General features: G+C 38.9%; 1 protein-coding gene across 1 annotated transcript in view; it reads right to left on the reverse strand.

Annotated features, from left to right (window-relative positions):
* Window positions 1-281: 281 nt before the first annotated feature.
* Window positions 282-13,681, reverse strand: part of Txk (TXK tyrosine kinase) — a 71,291-nt gene continuing 57,891 nt past the window's right edge. Inside the window, exons 11-15 of the mRNA XM_010640202.3 lie at window positions 10,307-10,523; window positions 7,736-7,800; window positions 4,240-4,358; window positions 3,013-3,170; window positions 282-821 (exon numbers count right to left, since the gene is read on the reverse strand). Of these exons, the coding sequence (XP_010638504.1) occupies window positions 753-821; window positions 3,013-3,170; window positions 4,240-4,358; window positions 7,736-7,800; window positions 10,307-10,523 (628 nt within the window). The 3' untranslated portion in view covers window positions 282-752. The remainder of the gene's footprint in view (window positions 822-3,012; window positions 3,171-4,239; window positions 4,359-7,735; window positions 7,801-10,306; window positions 10,524-13,681) is intronic.

Raw genomic sequence — 13,681 nt, forward strand, 5'->3', positions numbered from 1 at the left:
AATACTAGGATCCTATTATTTGACCTCATTGTACTCACTTTCTTTGATACCTTATTTCTTCCAGGACCTATAAGGAACTTAGAATGAGAAAGATCAATTTCCAATCATTCTTACAAACAGTGCATAAAAATAAGACTTAACCATGATTTCTCATCGCTTCATCTTGAATTCAAAATCCTGGACTCATCTGAGGTAGTCTGAATACATGGAAAAACAGTTTATTAAATAGTCTATGTGAAGGTTTACAAAAGACATTCCCAGAATGCTCAAATTCATGTGGTTTCTAAAAGTGAGTTTTCCATAAAGCTCTGCACAGCCCAGAAACATGAAATTCTGCCAGGGAAGCTCCTGTACTCCGTGAGCTGGGTGAATCTCCTTTGTCTCCTGTGCATGCTCCAGTCTTCACAAAAGAACTTCCCTTACCAGCTTTTCCTGTGCCCTCCAGGGCTCTCAGGGCTGGTAGCACACTGGCACTTCCCATGAAGGCTACCTTGCACCCCCTTTCCCCTCTTCACAGATGGGACTTGAAAGATAATACAGAAAGATATAAGTTTAGAAGTTCCTCTCTTATGTGCAGAAAAACTATTGCCAGAATATTTTCAAATTTAAACAGTTTGAAAAACCTGTGATCTTTGCACCGTTTCCAAGAGTAGCCACTCTAAAGGAAGATATTTCCCATCAGTGGCCCTACCCAGGGTTTCGGCCCATGACAGTTCTGCAAGCTGATCCTCTGGCTGGCATCCCACTCCAGGTTACCAAGTTTCTGCAATCTCTGTGAGAACCCGGAGCAGCTCGTTGAATGTCGGGCGGCCTTGAGGGCTCTAGAAAAGGGAAATGCAAGTGGTCAGCTCCACCTCCAGCTCCCTCAGATGTCAGCTGTGGAGCTGGCTGAACTGGCAGGGACCACAAAGGAAGAGAAAGACATCTGGACTGACAAACAGTAATTGAGACATGAGTGTGAAAATGTAATAGTAAAGAGCACTGCAAAAATAAAATGTCTAGAACTGTGGACACTGGCCACGTGTGGCTATTGAAATTTAAATGTATTAAAACAATGTTTCAACCTAGTTCTTTAGTCATGTTAGCCACTTTAGATGTTCTCAAAAGCTAGAAGAGCTACTGTATTGAACAGCACAGATTAGAAATAGTTCCATTACTGCAGAAAATTCTATCTTCCCAGAGATCTACTTGAGCAATTTGACATGTGACATCATGTTCCCTCCTCTCTATGTCCTTGTGGAGCATCAATAAAAAGGACAGAGCAGAAAACAATATAAGGCCCTATGAGGGTCCTCCTAAAGACTCCAAGACTGAGTTGTAGAGCTTTTTAAGGAGGCTGAAGCTCTTCAGGTGGAATTGATGAGATGTGCCTATCAGTGGGAACATAGCCACACTTATTTGAGTCTAGAGACCCCTAAGCACTTGGCAAAAAGTCACAGGCAAATCAACTTTTGCAAACAAAGAAATCAACATAACCACAACATTGGTTTAATCAACTTTCCAAGCGCAATTTGAAACTAAGATCGTTCCCTTGGTTCTGTGAAAGTCCTATTTATGCCTTCTTCTCTGTTTCATATCCACAGATATCTAAAAGCTTAGTATCAGTGAGTACGTGCGTGTACATTGTTTCATAAACAATAATACAGAGTTAGTCCTCTATGGAAGCCTCTCAACTTTTACAAAAGGGAAGGGGACCAAGAGATGGAGAGGAAGGGAATGAAAAAAGAATGAAGATGTGCGACGTACATGTACCAACTCCCACAATGAATATAATCACGATGCCGTGCAAATGTGGACTACGAAAAACAAAGATCAACTTTCCTCCAAAAATGTATTAATACACCTAATCTACTAACCAGCCCAGCTTATTAGCACAGAACTCTTAGAGTTGGTTGTTTCTGTGATCACATGGCTGCCCAGGAGCCACTTCTGCCCAGCATCCTGGGGGAGAATCTAACGCCTACCACTAACCAAGGAAAAGTTCAAACTATGCTTTCTATGGATTATGTATCAACTACATACCATTGTAAAGTTGAAAAAATTTGAACCAAACCATTACAACTACCATGTGTGGACCCCTGAGCTATCTGCATTGTTACTGCACAGACATTCTTAAGACACCTATTGCTACTACCAGCTTACTTGACCTCTTTCTATGTCTTTCAAGATTCCTTGTGGAAAAATTAGTCATACGTAAAATACGTACCTACATTTGGAATCTTTATAAATTTAATGTTAATCTGGAACATGAACAATCACATCGCTCTTGAAATGTTGACTTTTACTTCGTGGATTGCAGATCAAATAATTTTTTTTTTCTTTCAGGAGAGAGAAACTCCTTATGGAGCTGTGGTTTTCTAAACTGTGAGTGTCACTGCAAAGAGAGCAGAGCTCTCAAAATCACAGAGAAGTCTGAAAAGAGAAGTATTTGGAGGGAGTACCCAGGAAAAAAAAAAAGCAGAAATGGGACAGAAAACCCTCAGGCTTTCTTTTAAGCTTTGCATTTCAACAAAGAAGAAACTGGGCTCCTGAGAGATGATTTCCTGAATGGTGCCTACTTTGATTTAATCTTTCTACCAGGAGTCTTAAATGCCACAGAGAGATGAAACCCATTATTTTAGCCTTGAAAAACAAGACAAATGAAAGTGAAATGAACCAAGTAAAAATGCCATCCTTTTTCAATGTGCAAGTTCAACAAACCTGTTTCTGCCCTTAGTTCTACTGACCAGTTCTTAAAGGTAATAAAACATCTATCTGATCGCTGAGGCTTTAAAGGGTTTCTGCAAGAACCAATCTCAGATAAGACTTGGAAAACTCAACTGAAAGCCCATTAAAACCAAAATGGATTAATGACTTCGCAGTGGGAGTTCCAGACAGAAGTAGTGCTTCTGGTTCTCAGGATCATTAGCAAGAAACAGACACACCTTTCCCCGCTAGAGTCCTAGGTAGGGTTAGTGCCAATCAGGTCTGCTCTCAGAAGCTGACACTGCCACCCGGGAAAGAGACACTTACTTCATGCCAGCAGCTGTACATAGCTTCATAGACACACATGGGTGCCAAGAGAGGGCGATACAGCCGGAAACCTTTAGAGATGACTTCCACAACTTGCAAATTTGACTTGTTTTCAAAAGGTATTTTTCCTTCTGTAAAAACCTCCCACATTAAAACTCCTGAAAACCAAATGCATGAAAACAGAGGGGTTAGAGAGAAATGCTCGCTTGGAACTGAAAGAACTGTTTGCTTCACATTATAAGAAATTATTTTTCTCCACCAGCACTGAAGCTATAATAATCCGAAGTTAAGAGCAGTTCCAGCCAGGAAGTAGACTGTGCACACCTGTCTTTGAAGAGGCTCCTAGCTTGAAAATAAGGCACTAAGATGTGGCCTCCAACTTCCACACAAGACTGCCACACATCAGTAGAGAGCTAATGAGGTGAACAATGCAAGCTTAACTTTATTGTGGGCATTACAGTCATAGCCTCTGAGGGCCAGAAGTCTCTCCAAACCCAGAGCCACCCAGGAAAGTTTGGATAAAAGAGAATATATAGGTTTTTGCACATTTATTGCCATCTCCTGAAAATCAACTGGAACAAACTGTACTGGACATGTGTCATTTTCTCAATGAAGAACATGACTTAATGTAAATATCAATAAACAGGTCCTACGGAAGCCTTTATTCACATCCCATAAAACTTGAAGATAATAAGGTAAATAAGCTTATGACATTTTTTTTAAATCTAGACCTTACATTTGGGTTGTTCATTAAACAGTCAAAAATAGTCGATCTGCTTAGTTAGACAATGAAGTTTATTAAGCACACTTGAAAATCAGTAATGGCCTTAACATCATTTTCTGTCAAGCCAGTCTTGTGGAAAAACTGGCCAAGTTTGATTTCTAGGTCAGTACACTCTTTATTATAGTTTTACAGGAAATGCTAATTGGGGAAGGAAAAGGTTCAAAGACAGACTTATGTAAGAAGGTGTATGACACCAGTTGCCAAAACCAGTCTGGATGTGGCTAAAAAACATAAGAAAGCACAAGTTACAAGAAGACATTCACAATGCTTTATTATATTAAGAAGTCAAAGTTAGGGCCTGGGATTTAGCTCAGTGGTTCCAGCACCTGCTTTGCAAACACAAGGACCCAAGTTCAATCCCTGGTACCAAAAAAAAAAAAATCAAAGTTAAACAGAAGAGATTATCCATTATATTAAATCAAGTGAACAGTAAATGTACTTACCAAATGACCAGACATCAGATTTACTACTGTATTTGTTGAAATGAAAAACTTCAGGAGGGGACCATTTGATTGGGAACTTGGCCCCAGAAGAACTGATATATTCATCATCCAAGACATATCTGCAGTCATCAAATTCAAAGCATATTGTGTGTAAGTCTTACTTACTTCAAATCCCTTTGGTTAATATGAGTTGCTTAAAGACAGAGTATTTCACCCAGAAATGTTCTGTACACTTTCTCTTCTCATTAGCAAATTGTGAAATTATCCCACACATATTTTCTCCCAAACCAAGTCTGCTTATATTTAATTTCATTGAGTCTCAGAAATCCATAACAATCCTGGCATTTTCTCATGTCTAGAGACTTGTCTGAGATTGAGATTAAGGGTGGTGGGCTAATTAATCTAGCAGAAGAAATTTCAAAACAGTCTAAGGTTGAGGCAGTGGCGTGGTTACTGTTGGGCACTTTTAGCCAGATCTATGTTGAGAACCAAGAGCAAAAGCCCAGAAGAATGATTCAAAATGTTTTGAGTTTGGCCAGAAAAGAAGCTCCAGTAAAGCTGTGATCTCAAAAGAGAAGAGGAGATCTTGATTGGTGAGAAGGAACAGGAGAATAAGAAAAGATGGCCTGAGGCTGTCACTAGAAGCAGCAGGACTCTACCCCTTGCAGCCTCAAAATTGCAAACATGAAAGATTTTGTTTTGTGACGAGAGCTCCCCAAGCACCATGTTCCAAAATGGTGGCTGCCTAGGAAAGTTTTCCTCAGGATTTGGTTCATAGGCACTGGAGTCCTACAGTCAGGAGAGAAGGAAGCCTGGCTATTGCTTTAGCTGCCGGCAGACCTTGGCATCGTCCATGTGGCACTAGTTTTAAGTGCATGCATAATGCAGGAGTTTTGGAATCAGGAAGGCTTCCACCCCAGAGTTCAGAAGAAGGTCTGGGAGGCCAGGCAGAGTGCTCCTGAGAGGGTAGTGTGTGAAGCAGAGAGTGTGAAGCCAAAGGTGCAGTGGAGGACACAGAAGGTCGGAGAGGCCAGAAATGTGATTTGTCTGAGGAAAACTGCAAGGTGGGAGTAGAGGCAGCCCTCGAGAGAAGCCATGGAGCTACAACCAACCAAAGTGCCACAGGAGCAGAGACATCCAAGCCCTTTGGAATTCATAATGTGCCACAGATTGCCAGGAATGCTGGAAGTGGAATTATGGGATGTAATGTTTTCGCTGTTGGATTTTGGACTTGCTTTAGTTCCGTTCCTTTGAATTCCCTGTTTGGAATGAAAATGCCTGACTTGTGCCATTGAAAGTTGGAAGTATTTAATTTTTTTTTTCATTTGTACAGGGGCTTGCGGCTAAGAATTTGGTTTAAATCTCAAAGGAGAATTTGGACTCTGAAATTTCAGCAATGCTGAAACTGCTAGGACTTTGACAACTCTTAGAGGTGGACTAAATGCTTTATTACATGAAGGAATGTACATGAGTCTTTGGAGGGCCAGAGGCGGAATGTTACCGCTTGTGTTTAGATGTCCCCCCAAAGCCTCCAGCAGTCAGAGGTGGGGCTTTTTCTGAAATTGATTCCTGGTGCAATGCTCAGTTCAAGGGCACTAGGATTGAGGGTGTGAGTGCTACCCACCCTAAGTAGTCTGCATAAGATTAAAAGGGCAGAAAGGCTCTGTTGAGGGACCTTCCTTGCTCCCTTGCTTTTGCTACCATGTGGGCACCATGAGTTGTTTCTGCTCTTCAAAGTCCCTCTGCCATGTGTCACTCTGCCTTGGAGTCTGCCAGTTATGGAATGAAACCTCTACAAACTGTGAGATAAATAAGTCTTTCCCCCTTTCACACTGGATGTCAGCTATTTTGTATCAACAATGAGAAAAGTTGGAAAGATAGATGAAAAGAAAAAATACAGATACATATTTTCTTTCATGTGCATATATTGGAAGGGGATACAGAGGAGGACAAAATTATATTAACATAATACTCCTGATATAGGAAAAAATATCTAATGCACTAAAATTGCCTTATATAAAAAGAAATTAGGAATAACCACAATCTCCTTGTAAAAAAACATTAAATCCTCTCTTTTTTGAGAACTATATGTAGGACTATCCAGGTGCTAGAACCTGGAGAGGACAGTCAATAACTAACTGAGCTAGTTGTCCCTTGAGTATACAATATAGTATTCTTGAATTATTTATTAATGTTGTCACCATACTTCCACTTTTTTATCCATGTACTCTATCTTCCTCCACCTTTAAGCCTTCCTTTATTCAGTCAGAGGTCAATCTACTTCCTTGAAAGTAAAAAAAATAAATAATAGAAAACAAAGGGGGAAAGTTATTTTCCACGGATTTGGAGCTTCTAAAGTCTAGGGAGGACTTTAGAGAGGAGAATTGAGTTATTAACAAGGTATTTAGGAAAATGGGTCATGAATAAGAGTGAAATCGAACCACTACCACCCAGCCATTTGGACAAAGGTCCCTTGAGTTAGGAGGAATGGGAAAACAGAAAGGACAGGGGAGAAATATTAGATATCAATGGGTTGCTAAGTTAGGGTGCAGTACCTTGCATCTTTAAAGGATGTCTGAGACACGTAGCAGGGAAAGAACCTCCCATTCCCAAATGAGATTGGTTGGGACTCAAGATAAAAACAGGACGTATGCCCTTTTCAGGTAGAAGCCCAGAAAGACAGAAAGATTCCAAAGAGCAAATGGCTGTGCCTGTGTCTAGGTGAGGCCTCCCTTTGCCCCATGGGGTTTTCTAACCCCAGAGAACGCCAGTTCTGAAGGAATCATGCAGGTGAGTTGCAGGCACTTTGTGTGGTTGACCAGCCACAGCCAAGACAGGATAGTGGCTACAAAGATACCACTGTTCCTAGACAACAGCAGGGCCAGACAGGCCACTGCTTTTCCAGGACACAGCCCTATTAGATACCTATGCCTGGAACTTTGAAGCTAAGGAAAGTCAGGGAGAAATCCTGAGTGCATTTCTGTTCAATTTCTGGCACCCAAAAAACATGGGCTCAAAATGTAAACTGTGAGTTACAGAAACAGATGGTTCTATGGAGTTGTAGAAACAGATGGTTAGATTTCCCACACTCTACAGTCATAGCCTTAAATCAAACTGCAAAATGTGATAATAGAAGTGTTTGATGATGACCTACAAAAATCTGGGTGTTTGTTTTGTTTTGTTTTTGTCTTTCAAAAATATACACTTATGAGAAAACTGCTTTTCCTAATCTTACACATATTTTAAGGGCTACCAAAATTTTGTTCATAATGACCTGAGAGAAGATAAAAAGAATAGCCAAGAGTAAATAGATATCTCACAGCTAAAATTGGTGTGTGCGCTGAAATCCACACTGGGTCAACCTTTCAAACACTTCCCCAGTATAAAAAAGCAGAGCCAGTAGTATCCTTGGTTTGTCAGTAGACAAATGTAAGCTTTCTTCTCATGAGTAAATAAAATATACATATGTAGATATATAAATACATACATCACATACCTTGTCATTCCAAAGTCTGAAATTTTTACTATACATGTAGAACTAACCAAACAGTTCCTTGCTGCCTATAGTAAGAAGAAAAATAATCCAAATGAGACTACAAGTTTTTCCTTCAAGAGTTTCTACCCCCATTCTTGCTAGTTTATTTGAGCCCCCATATTTCCTCTGTGTGGATAGCCTCATTGTTTGGCTGATAGTGGTCAGTGATATTCATGATTTAATAGTCTGCCCTTATGAGGTGAATTTTAATGATTCTTCAGTATAACAAGAAATCTCAACACTTTTACTTTTAAAAATATTTGGTCTTCCTCAAGAAATATCTTTGATAAAGATGGGTGGGAATTCAACCTAACAGATGATAAACTATGACTCATGGCATAAAATAGTGTATACTTTGTACTTATTTTAAACAAAATAAGATAATATACCTGAGAGCTAAGGCATAGTCAATATATAAGACAGACAAAGCACAGTCATTTCATACCTTTGGGATCTCCAACAAATAATATAAATTAAGTAACTATATTGGTTAAACTTGTGTTTCATGGAAGAATATGTGATAGTGCTAACTTCATATTTCTTCAAATTACCACAGTGAACCAGGCATAGCACTATCTAATGCAGAGGCAATATATATGATGCCAAAACAATCCATTTTCAGCAACTTAGTAGAGAAAATCATTGATTTGATTATTTATCTTCACACAGGTGAACCGTTTGATAGAACTTTTCTCTTCCCAGTGAACTTGTGGTTCAATGGGTCCGGTAACAAAAGCAAGAAACCTGAAATGGTAAGCCAGAAGCAGCCTGTTTCAAATATGCTAGCAAGTACCAGCAATAGTCTCAACGCCACACCACAAGAAAGGTTCTGAGAGGAAAAAGACTCATTTGTCATTTGATATATTTCACTTGGCATGAAGGTAAATGAAACAGAACACAAAGAAAAGGAGCGATCAGAGAAGAAAGCAAGGGTAAGAGGATCTGTGAGAAGCCACCAGGAACCAATAGAATTGTTACACGACTGGGTTTTGAATTATAATCTTTATCAGAAAAGACAAACTGTCAGAGACCAAGAAAGTGAGCTAGGTGGAATCCATACTACAGCCATCCACTCAAAAATGTGTTCAATAGCTCCTGTGCCCTGGATAGCGGGGAATGTTCTCTAAGAGGTGAAACCTGGTGATCTAGCTCTGTAAGGACAATAGTTAGCTCTCCTACCAACCAGGCATCTATGAATTATAAAGCAATTCGTGTCATCCTTCCCAACAAACCCACAGCAGGGAGATGCTAGAGTTAGTACCATTCACTGGTTAGCTGACTTACGCAGGGCCACACAGTGAAAAACAGAGGCAAGATCTTAATCCAGTCAGTGGGAAACCAGCGAAGCGGTTCTCAACCTCCCTGCCTGTGGGACTCACCAGGCAATTTTCAAAACACATTGATATCTTGCTTCCATCTCCAGAGATTCTGATTTAATTGGTCTGTGGTGTGGCCTGGGTGTGGTGATTTTTCTCAAAGCTCCCAAGTGATTCTAGTGCACAGCACAGTTTGATGTTTGAGAACCTTTGTTCTGCAACCTATGTTTTTGTCTCACTGTGCTCCATCTCAGAAGCCTCAGAAGCCATGTAGAATCCAGTACTCACTAAGATATATCTTAGGATATATCACAGGAATATATAAGATATATCACAGGAATAGTAAATACAACGGGAATTCAAAACTGTGGGTTTTATACGCATACTCCCCAGTTCCGTGTAACTGCTCTTCCTGTCTCCTTCCAAAATATTCCATTCTGAATGATGAACACTTCAGTATGCTCTTTGGGTCATGTATAACAGAAACAGAAGATTACTCCTATGTGACAGAATCAGAGATTTCTTAGAGTATTCTCAAATTCTCATTTCAATCAACTTTTAAATTTACAAATAATACACAGATAGTTGCAGGGGAATAGCATTAACATCCTGAATAAATGTGGAATGGACAGAACACATAAGGAGGGATGGTAAAGAGATATAGTACAACAAGGGAAACAGTGCTATCAGCATTTGGTTGGGTGCAAGACAGTCATTTTTCTAAAGAATGTTCCAAGCATTGTAGAACAGGATGATTTCATATTTCTAGTCTTCTCCATAAAGCCAGTATTGCTCTTGCAGAATTGTCAGAACCAAAACACTTGTGTGCGGTGCCAATTCCTGGGTACTGCTCTGTCCCCAGGGCCTAGCAGAGTGCTTGGCTTATTCTAGGCATTTTGTAGCTGTCTGATTAATGGCAGAAAGGAAGAGAGGCAGAAGGAAAGAAGAAAGGGAAGGAAGAAAGAAGAGAAGGAAAGTAAACCAGCTTCAGTTCATTGGTTAGGTGGTTACTTATTTCATGGAGTATCTACAATAGTCATAGCATCAATGGGAAATTGAAAATAAAGTTAACATCTTATAAAAGCATTTCACAAATAGGAAACTGTCAAAAAATTAAGCTAAAAGATACATTCTTCCATGTATAGAAGTAATTGTCATGTCCTTCCAAATATAGATATACTACATAGAATAACAAGTTAATGTGCACCATACTTACTAAATCTCTATGGATATAGCAGTTCCTCTCCAGATACTCCATTCCCTCACATATATCCTGGCACACACTCAGGAGCATCTCTCTTCTAAGCCTTCCTTTTCTCTCCCTGAGATAGGTGAGCAGGCAGCCATTCTCCATGAACTCCGTCACAATATAAAGGTGTTTCTGCTGTATACACACCCCATAAAGTTGCACTAGCCTTGAATGTGACAGCTTCCTGTAGAAGAAAAACATTTCCAGAGAAAAGTATTTGAACACAAATGGCGATAGTTAGCTTCTGTGCAACATTTTCATTCTCAAGATGAGGATCAACCCGACCACAGAGAAAGCATTTTCCTTTCCCCTTTATGCACTGAGAAAGTGGGGTCAGAAGTTTAGTACTTCCAAGGTCATTGTCAAAGCAAAACATTACATGTCCCATATTCTTCTTGTCAACATTCCATTTTTCTCTGTTTTGTTTTGTATGCCCTCTGCTTCCTTGTTAGTGCTTATTCTGGCACAGGTCTCAGAGTTCTGCCCCTTGAATTCCAACCTTCTAACTGTGGTCGGTCAAAAAGGGAAACTCTGGACAAGCAGGAGGGAGGAAAGAGTGATCGGTGGACATGAAGAAAAGGAAAATTAAATTCTAAAGAGTAAAGCCATTAAATATTAAAATCTTAGATATAGTTAGAGACTACAAAACATTTATCAACATAAAATCTTTTTTTCCTCATTGAGTTTATTGGTACATTTTAGGTATACAGTACAGTTACATTCATTATTGGGATCTTATACCTTTATGTGACAGGACTTGCTTTTCATTTTTTCCCCTTATCCCTGCCCTTCCTTCACCCTCTCCACCCTCCCTATTTACAAAGACTTTGTTTCCATTTTTTCCTTTTCTCATATTTTTTTCTTTTCCCTTATTTCCTTTCCCCTACCCTTCCCACTTCCCTGCACCTTTAGCCCTTTTCTTCCTATTTCACATTGTCAGTTATACAATTTGGATCTTATTTACACTTTTAGTTTTCCACACCAGAGAAACTATTCAGTATTTACACGTGTGTCCTATTTATTTCACTTAAGAGTATGGCCTCAATATGCATCTATTTTCCTATGAATGGCTCTAGTTCTCATTCTTTATGGCTGAGTAGTACCCCATTTCATAGAAAAACCACATCTTCTGTATCCAGTCTCCAACTGATGGGCAATTGGGCTGTTTCCAAGGTTTGGCTATTACAAACTGTGCCACTATAAACATGGGTGCACATATATCACTGTGGTATAATTCTTTTAATTCCTTTGAAAAGATATCCAGCAGAGGGTAGCTGGGTCAAATGGAACCTCTAATCCTAGCTCTTTGAGGTATCTCCATATTGATTTCAACAGTGTACCAAAATGAAATCTTGATGTGTACTTAGTAATTACATACACACATGCACGCATACAAACAATTCCTTGAATATTGCCTGTTAAAACATGCCCAGAGCTTTTGAATCTAGACTACAAAAGAGTGTTGTTTCAGGGCCTGGGATTTAGCTCAGTGGTGCCACTGCCTGCCTTGCAGGCAAAAGGTCCTGAGTTTAATCCCTGGCACCAAAAAAAAAAATTGTTTTGTCTGTGGCACCTAACATTCAATCTCTAAAGGCCTTTTATACCAATTGGTCACCATGGAAAACAATTTCAAATTGATGTTTATAATTGTAGAAAATGTAAAACAAGCAATTCTCTGTTGCCTTGAAAAGTTATTTCTTTTTATTCATAAAAATAAAACAAAATCAGTGATTCAGGAAGACTATATTAAAATAACACAAAAGAGTGTTTACAGACAAAGTACCATTACCTTAGTTTATGAAACCACTCTAATTAATTAGAAAGAGAGATTGTATCCATAGTAAAAGACATGATTAATAACTCTAGAGCAAACATAGTTTTAAAAAAAATAGAGGATCTGAGGAACATGATGGAATCCCAACATAGGAAGCAAATGGAATCCATAAAACAGATGCAAACAGATTTCCAGGAGATTAAAAACTCCACCAAAAGTTTACACAGCAGAATGAGCCAATGTGAGGACAGAATTTCAGGTATAGAAAACAGAATTGCAACTGGTAACCAGGAAAAGAAAAATCTCTTAAATATAGTAAGGAATGATGAGAAATCAATCCAGTAGCTGCTAGATGATGCAAAGAAGAATAACATAAGACTGATGGGAGTCGATGAAGAAATAGGACAAAGTACAAATGAATTAAAAACTGTTCATAGAAAAAAATAGCAGAAAACTTTCCTAGTAGGGACTAAGTGAGGCATATAGGACTCCAACCAGCCATGATTAAAAAAGATCTACACCTAGGCATATAATAGTTAAGATTCCACAAACCCAACAGAAGAACAAAATTCTAAAAGCAGTTAGAGAAAAGAAACAAATCATATACAAAGGAAAGCCCATCAGAATCACAGCAGACTTCTCAATACAAACTCTCAAGGCAAGAAGAGCCTGGAGTGAAGTATTTCAAACCTCAAAACAAAATAGCCTCCAACCCAGATTGATGTACCCTGCAAAACTATCTCTCAAAACTGATGGAGAAATAAGACACTTTCATGACAAAGTGCACCTAAGGAATTTCATGAATACCAAACCAGCACTCCAATAATTTTTTAAATATCCTAGAAAAGAAAATGAGGGTAACAACCCCAAGAAGCCCAGCCGAATGAATTCATCAGACAAGACAAGAAATTAAATGCAAAGGGGAAAATCCAACAATAAGGAAAGGTCATGACAAGAATAAGGCAAAACATATCAGTTATAACTGTCAACATTAGTGGTCTCAATTTACCAATCAAAAGAAATAGACTGGTAGAATGGGTCAAGAAGCAAGATACAAGAAACACACTTAATTCAAAAAGAAACTTATAGACTGAAAGTTAAAGGGTGGAAAACAATATTCTATGCAATAGGAACCTGAAAAAAAGCAGGATTAGCTATCCTATTTGCAAATAAAATGGATTTCAAACCAACACTGATTAAGAGGAACAATGAAGGACACTATATCCTTGTAAAGGGAACAATATAAGAAAAAGAGGTGACAGTTATAAATATACATGCACCAAACACTAGTGCACCCAACTATATAAAACAAATACTAAAAGACATGAAAAGTCAAATAAGCACTAATACAATAGTTGTGGCGAACATCAATACCCCACTGTCACAAATAGATACATCAACTAGACGAAAAGTAAAAAACAAAATACTAGAACTCAACCAAACTCTCAAACAAATGGACTTGACAGATATTTACAGAGTGTTCCACCCCACAAAATTTCACATTCTTTTCACATTCTTTTCAGCTGCACACAGATCGTTCTCCAAAATAGACCACATACTTGCTCACA

Source organism: Fukomys damarensis, unplaced genomic scaffold (genome assembly GCF_012274545.1).
Source record: "Fukomys damarensis isolate Sample0158 unplaced genomic scaffold, DMR_v1.0_HiC HiC_scaffold_35, whole genome shotgun sequence".
Taxonomy (NCBI): Eukaryota; Metazoa; Chordata; class Mammalia; order Rodentia; family Bathyergidae; genus Fukomys; species Fukomys damarensis.